This window comes from Nuphar pumila, chromosome 10 (genome assembly GCF_984573655.1).
Source record: "Nuphar pumila chromosome 10, dmNupPumi1.hap1.1, whole genome shotgun sequence".
Taxonomy (NCBI): domain Eukaryota; kingdom Viridiplantae; phylum Streptophyta; class Magnoliopsida; order Nymphaeales; family Nymphaeaceae; genus Nuphar; species Nuphar pumila.
In genome coordinates, this window is record NC_143258.1 from 89153922 (window position 1) to 89163048 (window position 9127).

General features: G+C 35.6%; 1 protein-coding gene across 1 annotated transcript; it reads left to right on the plus strand.

The window, feature by feature from the left end:
- The first annotated feature begins 283 nt into the window (after nt 1-283).
- Nucleotides 284-8909, plus strand: APG2 (Sec-independent periplasmic protein translocase). Its single transcript, XM_090019229.1, has 4 exons — nt 284-603; nt 3533-3831; nt 8170-8460; nt 8573-8909. Exons 1-4 carry the CDS (start codon nt 348-350, stop codon nt 8780-8782), a joined length of 1056 nt encoding a protein of 351 aa, XP_089875355.1. The 5' UTR covers nt 284-347; the 3' UTR covers nt 8783-8909.
- The last annotated feature ends 218 nt before the right edge of the window (nt 8910-9127 follow it).

Genomic DNA, 9127 nt, shown 5'->3' on the forward strand with positions numbered 1-9127 from the left:
AAGTTCTATCGGATCTTGACCCGAGTTAATATCAGGTTATCGCACTAAATTGATATATCACTAGCTAATCCCAAAATACTGATAATATCACCAGATTATCCGGATATACTAAACTTCTTTTTTATCGGTTTTTCCAATTAAGGCTTTCTTATCTGTGTTTTATCGATATTCTCCAGAAATAAATTCAAGTAATATAGTCCAAAAATTTGCATTTCTGTCTGGTGATAAATTTTCCTGAATTACTTTAAGTCCAAAAATATATTATTCTTGAAAAATCAGAGAAAAATCATCTCTCTCTCTCTCTCTCTCTCTCTCTCTCTCTCTCTCTCTCTGGCTGGACCGGAGACATGGGTAGCACAGTATGGCTATCGCATCCTCAACCAAATGCTTTCCACAGTCTCCGGACCCCAACCTCTCGCAAAACCAGCAAGACCAACATCTTCATTCTCTCAAAATTGAGGGTGTCCGATGAGTCCCCTTCAACACTATCGCTCCCCTCTGTGAAGTTTCGTAAGAGAAAAGATGGGTTGGTTTCTTATGCTATTGAAGAAGACAAACAAGAGAATTCAAGTGGTGTCGGGTCAGCTTTGGAAGAAAGGCCAGGTACCCATCTCTCAGTTCGACAGTTTTTGATGTTTTCTCATGAAATTCGATCGACCAACATAATTTTTTTTCATAGTTTCCTGCTTGTTTCGAGTTTTCAGAATCTCATGCTCTTTGGTGAACCGACAATCATGAATATGAAATATGCAAGAGTTTGGTTCCTCCGAGGGAAAGAAAAGAAAAAGAGTTTGGCCACCATATCTTGTTAAAATTTCCTTTATTTTCTTTCATTTGGGCTTATGATAATAAGAAAAAGGTGTGACCTTTTGATTTATGGTTCACTACCTTTAAGATAATTGGTGTCCTGCTTGTATTTTCCTGACATATGCATCAAGTTAATACTACTACTGTTTCTCGGGGTAGGATCTGGCGCAGTCATATATGCTGGAAGAGCTTCTGTTTTGAACAAAAGGATTTGGTTTGCTGAATTATTATTTTCATTTCCTGAACACAACAAATAATTTCAGAAAAGAGTGATTTTTATGCAGCGAAGAAAGTTGACTAAAACATTTGAGGAACAAAGGAATGTGGGGGTGGCAGTGAAGATCTTAAGAGTGAAAAACATGCGATGAGATAGAGTACTGGCGTGTTTTATGAATTTTTTTTATAATGAATGGTTACTGGAAAGTTGGGTCATCTTTAGTTGCTTCATGGAGACCATGAAATGTTGTGGACAACCATCCTGCACCCATAGTCTTGATAAGACGTAATGCAGATTTCAACTGCTGTGCTCTAATTTTCGGTTTCAGAAAAAAAAAGAAAAGAGAAAGGGAACAGTGAGCCTGTGAACTTTGTCAAGGAAAGTTGAATTTGATGGCACTAAACCAGCTTTCCGGTTGCTTAACTGACTCTAATGGAGTTTGAAGATTGTTCCTTACACTTTTTATCCTTGTATTCTCCTAGTGCTTCATATTCTTGTTATATGCACTTTCTTGACAAACAATATGGGTTAATTGTCAATCTTTCTTAGCTACATCAACTTTTAGCTTTACACTAATTTGTTCTCCAGTTCTATAATCTATGTTTCTTCTAGATTGTAGATGTCCCTTGTTTATAATGGTATCAGGTTGGTTAGTGGGGATTGTTGCATCCTTGTAAATCATGAATTAATGGAATTCATTTCAATTGGAAGTTCTATTTGCAACAATGTCTCTCTCAAGCATACGGTTACTAGTGTCATACTAATGCCTTTCAAACTGATTCGAGTGGCGTATCTACTTGCTTCTCCTGCTTGATATGCTAACCTTTTAAGAGCTCTAGATATTCATATTTTGAGAATTAATATCCTAATCTGTACTATGGGTAAGAACTTATCAAATTCAAAGAAGGAACTTCATTTTCAAAGTGGATAAACTATTCTCTCTGAGGACATTGTATCTGATTCTACATACACATCCAGTGAATTGGATGATACCACCTCTAAAATACGAAAGACAATATCATTGTGTAAAGCCAAATTTTGTATTTATCATGTGTTCTAAGCAAGGATTTGTCTTCTAGTTAATAGGCTACGAAACTGGTAAATTCAATTTAAGACATGTCAGTAAAGCCTTAGATTATAAATGGATATAGAATGCCTAAAGTAGCTTTACCAAATAAGAACACTAGCAGCCCCTAAATTTTGGATGTTCGAAAGGATACATTATGTGTTTGGAATGAAACGTCTAAAGATTGATTTGTTGTATGTGACTTAATGAGGAAGTCAGGAAGCAAATTTACTATTGGAGAAAATGCATTTTGAAAGTTCTCTTTCTTAGTTTTCATGACAATCAACTGATTTGATTTGGGAATATATACATCTTGTTGTTGCAATTGATTATTGTGGGATAAGGTAGAAAACCCCCAAAATCTGCAGATAGCCATCGAAACCATGCAACTGCCATTGCATGACATCTTTGCTTTGGATTCTATTGAGACCCAGTTTTCTTTTTTATGTTTTGTGTCTTTTCTCAAAAAATGATTGGAATAATTGGCCCCTGTTGAACTGATAAAAAGTATAGTTCAAGAGCCAGTATTGATGAGAAGAGCAGCTTAGGTGGTGTTCATGGAATATGTTAAATCATGTAATGGATTAAAAAAAATATGTGACCCTCTGTGTCGCAAGCACTAAGTGGTCGGGGAACTAGTCAGATAGGTTAGTCTTTTGCCTAACTTATTGCTGCATAACTAGATCACCAAGTGGCTCCATACGTTAGTTTGAATCTTAAGGTACAGGTTGCATTTAGTGGTTGATTCCCATTATTTATTAGCAAGTAGCAACATCTTGGACCTTAAAACAGAATCAATTTGCTCCTTCCCAGAGGTAAAAAGAAAATTATGTAGATGTGATGCCTAAAGCAATTTGCCCCTTTTCAGAAGTACAAGGAAAATTATATCTATTCCATGTTTGTATTGGCTGCAATGCATATTTTCTTACAAAATAGTAACTATTGTAACCTGTCAAACCTACTGATCGGTATCATTCTTATACTAATTCCTTTGTGGCATGATTTTGATAATAAATCCTTCCTCAATGTTACTTCTCTTTTTTGTATTTTTAGTGGATTCAATATCCAGAGTTTTAAGATAAGGCTGTGCATGCACATTTCTGGTCCTCAATTCTTGTTATGCAGGAATGACATAGTTTATCTTGAGTCTTGCATAAATCATAGCACCTTCATTTCTAGACTGTCATCTGCAATGTGAATAACAATTTCAGTGATTCTCAGAAGGCATCAATTGATTTACAGTGTCATTATAATTCTGTTCAGTGTCAACATGATAGGATACTAGGATTACTTTTATACAATTGTCCGAGATGTCTTTTCACCTTCCTACTTTTAGGGATCTTTTAATCTTTTAGGTATTGGGTCCTACCTTGTTTAAAGGAATATTTCTGTTTGCTTATTTGAATTTTTGATAATTACGTTGGTGGAGTTGGACATGACAGGTGCTCTCCAAGAAGAAATTCCACAAAGAATGGAGCAGGAGTATGGAGAGAGTTCCTTGTACAATTGGCTCTATCCTGACAAAGAGCTTCTTCCTGATGACAAAGAAATGAGTATTTTTGATCACTTGGAAGAACTACGCCAAAGGATATTTGTTTCGGTTTTGGCAGTGGGGGCAGCTATTTTAGGATGCTTTGCATTTTCTAAAGAATTGATTTTGCTTCTTGAAGCTCCTGTTAGTTCACAAGGAGTTCGTTTTTTGCAGCTATCTCCAGGGGAGTTTTTCTTTACTACCTTGAAGGTACGGATATATAAATCCTTAAGGTTTCTTGTTTTGTTCTACTGAGGTCTAGTTCTTGCTCCAATAGTTTCTTTCAAGTGCTTTTCCTTCATCAGTGTATACTTCACTATCCTTTTGCTAGCATAAACTTTTGCTTCAAGTATAATGTTGATGGAACTCCATTTTAAAATGTCGTTAGATTGTTATCTTGATGGCCATGCTTGCATTGTACTCAAATTATGTAATAAAGACCCTATAGCATTATTAGAGGAGCCTTTCTACAAACAAAAAAAAAACAAAATTTCACTCCCCTATATATATGAGAATAAGATAAGTATTATTAATAAGCAGCGAATACAAGATAATAGGTGACGGGTTGTCACCCTACATGGTAAGCGGCATATGGTACCTGAGTTGCAGCAAAAGTAAGCAAGACTGAAATTTTTACAAGTTCAAACCCATTGAAGCAGTTTTAAACCCCACATCTATGACCCAACCATGAACTGTCTGACTTTGGCCACTTAATTCTGGCCAAGAGCAACATTTACACTGACCTGAAAGAACATGTTCGGCCTTCACCTGGAAAATCCTTTAGTTATATTTTAACCAGATCTCCCACCATGTCTCGAATAACTACCACCTCCATGCAGTAAACCAGTTCTTACCCTTCCTCCTCATACATCATGTCAACACCATTGAACTTTCTCTCTATCTATCTATATATATATATATATATATGTTAGTAAGTGGTGGCACTTTGATTTACCTAGTCTGACAGAACATACACAAGAATTGGATCACAGACTAGTCAGAGTGACACCTGATGCATTTGTTGGCAGCTGAGAATGATTCCAGAACAGGTAAAAGCAGACTGCTAAACATTATTGTCTAGTTAAAAGGATATGAGGACAATTGAACATAGGACAGAAACACCTCTAAAATATGATTTGTTATGATGTGTAAAATTATTATTAAACAATATTTACTATCATTTTTTGGCTTTCACCTATCTAATATTGATGCTTCAAGATGCCCAGCATACCTTGTCAATGCTGGTGCTTTTAGGTGCTCTGGTATCTGGACATAATCATATTTGGTATATTAGATACTTCTGTGCATATTTTATGTTTTATACACTCTTATATATATATATATATATATATATATATATATATATATATATATATATATATATATATATATAGGGTTAATATTTGGTGCCTTTGAAGGCGCCAAATTATATGGAACTATTGAGCTGAAAATCATACATTTTAGTTTTTTTTTTTTGTAAATTAAATCTTATGGATGTGATCTACAATGTTTGTTTAGTGGGAAATGAGTTTTGAATCAAATGGTTGCGACACATAAGCAGGTCTTCTAAGGGCTTAAAAAATGAACGGTCTACAATGCACTAAAATTTTATGACTCAAAAAATCATATTTTGGATCAAAATAACATGATCCAAAGTTTGATCCTTAGCAAACAAACCTTCATGAACACATCTATGTGGTCAGATTGAGTTGATAAAGCTTAAACCTATGATTTTTAGCTTAATAGTTCCATATAATTTGGTGCCTTGAAAGGCACCAATATTAACCCATATATATATAAAATATTTCAAAATATGTTAAGCTATAAACTTGTAGTGAGCATGTTATCATCTACATGTGCGGCTATGGACATTAACAACTCTCAAAAATAGAACAGCATAGCAAGGAAAGGAAAATCTTCCTCGCCAACTGTTCGACTCAATCACTAGCATTCAACATCAAAAACTAAACGAGTTAACTTTTTATAGTGTTCAACATCAAACAATTATCATAAGTTACTATAATGATTTAAGGTACTGAATCTTACAAAACAGTCAGCGGTTTCCAGGGTAACTACAAAACATGAATCACATTCTTTTCTCAACATGCTCAATTTGGGGAAACAAGTTAGAAACTTGCAATAGATGATAGATTTGGTGATCTTAATGTGAAAGTTGGACCATGGTGACAAGTTTGGGGTTTATGGGAAAAGGGCATGGTGGTTGTTGGGTCATGGGTCACTAGGTACCTCAAGGCCTTCATACACTTAAGTCGTACATTTATACATGCATGCATTTGAAAGTACGCAAACACATTTTTTATGTTTTTCAAATCTTTAAGTGATAAATACAAATATGAACATATGTGTAAACTAGTGCTAGTGTATTTGGTTTATGAGTTGTATGGCTCGCCTGAATTACAGAACTAGCAAGGTAGCGACCCATAACCCAGTACAAGGGTCAGTGGACATGTAATCTTAACTAGAAAATTTAGTTACCATGCCCATGGCCTGGTGCAAGGCTACATCTGTAGGTTAACAATGTGTTGGAGTTCGTTTTACAATGAATTGAGCCACTTGTAGTTTCTGTCTCTTCTAGTTTGGTTTGCAAATGATGCCCTAAAATTCAACCTTCCAGACATACCAACTTCCATTGTAATTCAAATAACCCTACCCAACGTACTGGGATCCTTTGTCATTTGTTGACCAGTGAACTGCAACTGACAAGTCAAAAAGTTAGTATTTTGGGGCACTATATTGCTTACCTTGGCAAAGTTCACAGCACCAACATCAGGCATTCTATGAAATTGTGTTTTTAGAAGTTTTTCGGATTTATGAAAAAGGGTGGAAGAATAACTCATGAATTTCCAGGTAATCAAGCAGCAGGCTTCACCTGATTGGCTATTTATTGTAGAACGTATCTGCATCATTTGAGTGGGGACATGAGTCAGTTTCTAATAAAATGGTGCAAACATTTTTGAAACTCTAATAAATATGCCCAGGGTTGTGCACTTCCTTCTTTAACCAACAAATAAGTTAAGTTGATAATATTGAGCTGAACTTTATCCAAACAGAACCTCAAGAGGAGACATTTAATGATTTAGGAAAAAGGTCACACACCAATTATGAAATGGAGATTTGTAGAGAATATGAATTTGATGTTGACAATTCTTACCTTTTTTTTCCTAGAGTGTGGTTTTCTTATCTGCTATGTAATGAAAGAAAAACTAAAAAGTTGGTGAGTTTGTAGTTAACATTGAAAGACAATTTTTGAATTCGAAGAAAAAAGGCCATGTATTGCTTATTATACTAATTGTGGCTACACTGACAAGAAAATTAGAAAAAACTAAGGGCCCTATTATTTGGAGATCTATAGGATCTCCAGGTCTTGAGGGCCATCACTTGGTGTATACACTGTATACTAAAGTAGGGATTTCAACATGGAAATATTGGTTTGAGTCCTGAGTGCTGCCACTTCATGCAAAAGGAAGAAGGCTGGGACCATCTCCAGTCTGCCCCTTCCCAGCAACCGAGAATATGAAAATTTGGTGGTTATGCACTTAGGATTTCCAGGCCTAAGATTAATGAAATTAAATATCAGATAAAAATATTAAAGATACTTCACTGACCATAGCTTAGTTTGGCATGCATTAGGTAAAAAAATCAGGATGGAAAATTAGTAAAGTCAATATCAATGCCTCAGACTGAAATCAGTTTTGTTCAATTCCTTCCTTTCAAATTAATTTAAGACCTTTGTATTGAATGTACAATTGATGATTTGTAAAAAAATTCACTAGGCATATAGCCAATGTGATGATACTCTTTCAATATAACGGTTTCATTATCTGTTTGTATTCTAGATCCCTCCTGTAAAAGTGATCTATGTTTATCTGAAATTTTATTTCAAACAATTTGCTGTCATCACCAGGGATGATGCCAGGTGTTCTAAAACTTCCACAACTGTTCAGATTTCTACTAATCATGCATGATTCTGTGGGCCATGTTAGCTGCAGTTATTTACAATTTATTAGTTACTCTGGTCTCCATCTACAATATAAGCAACAGTGACCAAAGGCTTCTATCTATTGCTAATAGTGACACATCATCATCATCCCAAATAAGGATTGCTTTTTATGAAATTTTTATTACTTCAACTACGATTTCTGCTTTAATGGGCCATATGGTGGGCACTGTAAGCACCAATATGTGCTTAAATGCATATATGATGACCAATATGACAATTTCTTCTTTAATAGCTCATGTTGTGCAGAAAACATGCAGTCATCTTGAGGGCTTCATGTTTGGTGTTTGGATATGCTTATGCATATTAATGTTTGCTTATGTGGGCCATTTTTTTTTTAAGTTGCTTGAATCTTGCTCAAGTCAGTTGGATGATGATTTATATCAGAACTTTGTTTGCTTCAATCTGGGATCTTGTTGTTTAGTTTTTTACTACCATTACTTCGCTATCAAGAATCAATTTTTTCACTAGGTTTTCATTGCAAAATTTGTGACTTCAATCTCTCTGATGGAAATAACGTGAACGTTCAGGTTTCTGGATATTGTGGCCTTTTACTGGGGATTCCTGTCATTCTGTATGAGATAATTGCATTTGTTGTGCCTGGATTAACAAGGGATGAAAGGAAGTTCTTGGGCCCCATTGTCTTGGGTTCCTCAGTGCTCTTCTATGCTGGCATTGTGTTCTCCTATTTAGTTCTCACTCCAGCAGCGTTAAACTTCTTTGTTAATTATGCAGAAGGGGCAGTGGAATCTATATGGTCCATTGACCAGTATTTTGAGTTTGTTTTAGTGCTTATGTTTAGCACAGGCCTATCTTTTCAGGTATGTGCTTGAATTTTGCTCTTTCATGCAATTTTTTGGTTTTTGTTTTTAGTAAATTTACTCTGTTTCACATGCGAATTCCCTTATTTTTTGTTCCTTACTGCATTTACAGGTTCCAGTCATACAACTTCTCTTGGGTCAACTTGGTTTGGTTTCAGGAGATCAAATGTTGTCTATCTGGAGGTATGTCGTGGTAGGGGCAGTGATAGCGGCAGCAGTCCTTACACCATCAACAGATCCATTGACGCAAGTATTATTGGCAGCCCCATTGCTGGGTCTTTACTTGGGTGGTGCATGGATGGTGAAACTCATTGGTCGTTAGCTATTCTTAACTGTAACAAAAAAGAGGCATATCACAGAATGTACTATATGCATGAAGACAAATCATCAATGTAATGTATGATTCATGTAATTCTTAGTTTTCAATTCAAGCCTTTCAATTGCAGTAGTTGGAAACTGATGCAGGGAGCCCAAGGTCCTAATCTTTCACTTACTAGTGTAGAACTTGAGAAACCTTGACAAAGCCTTCAAGGAGAATACCAACACTCTGACCATTGAGCTCGATCCCTTAGTAATGTGTTCTACTATCTTTGCTCTAACCATCTTCACCAAAAATGAGTTGCCCTGTCGAAACACCAAATCAACCAAACCATGCTCTTATCTAATC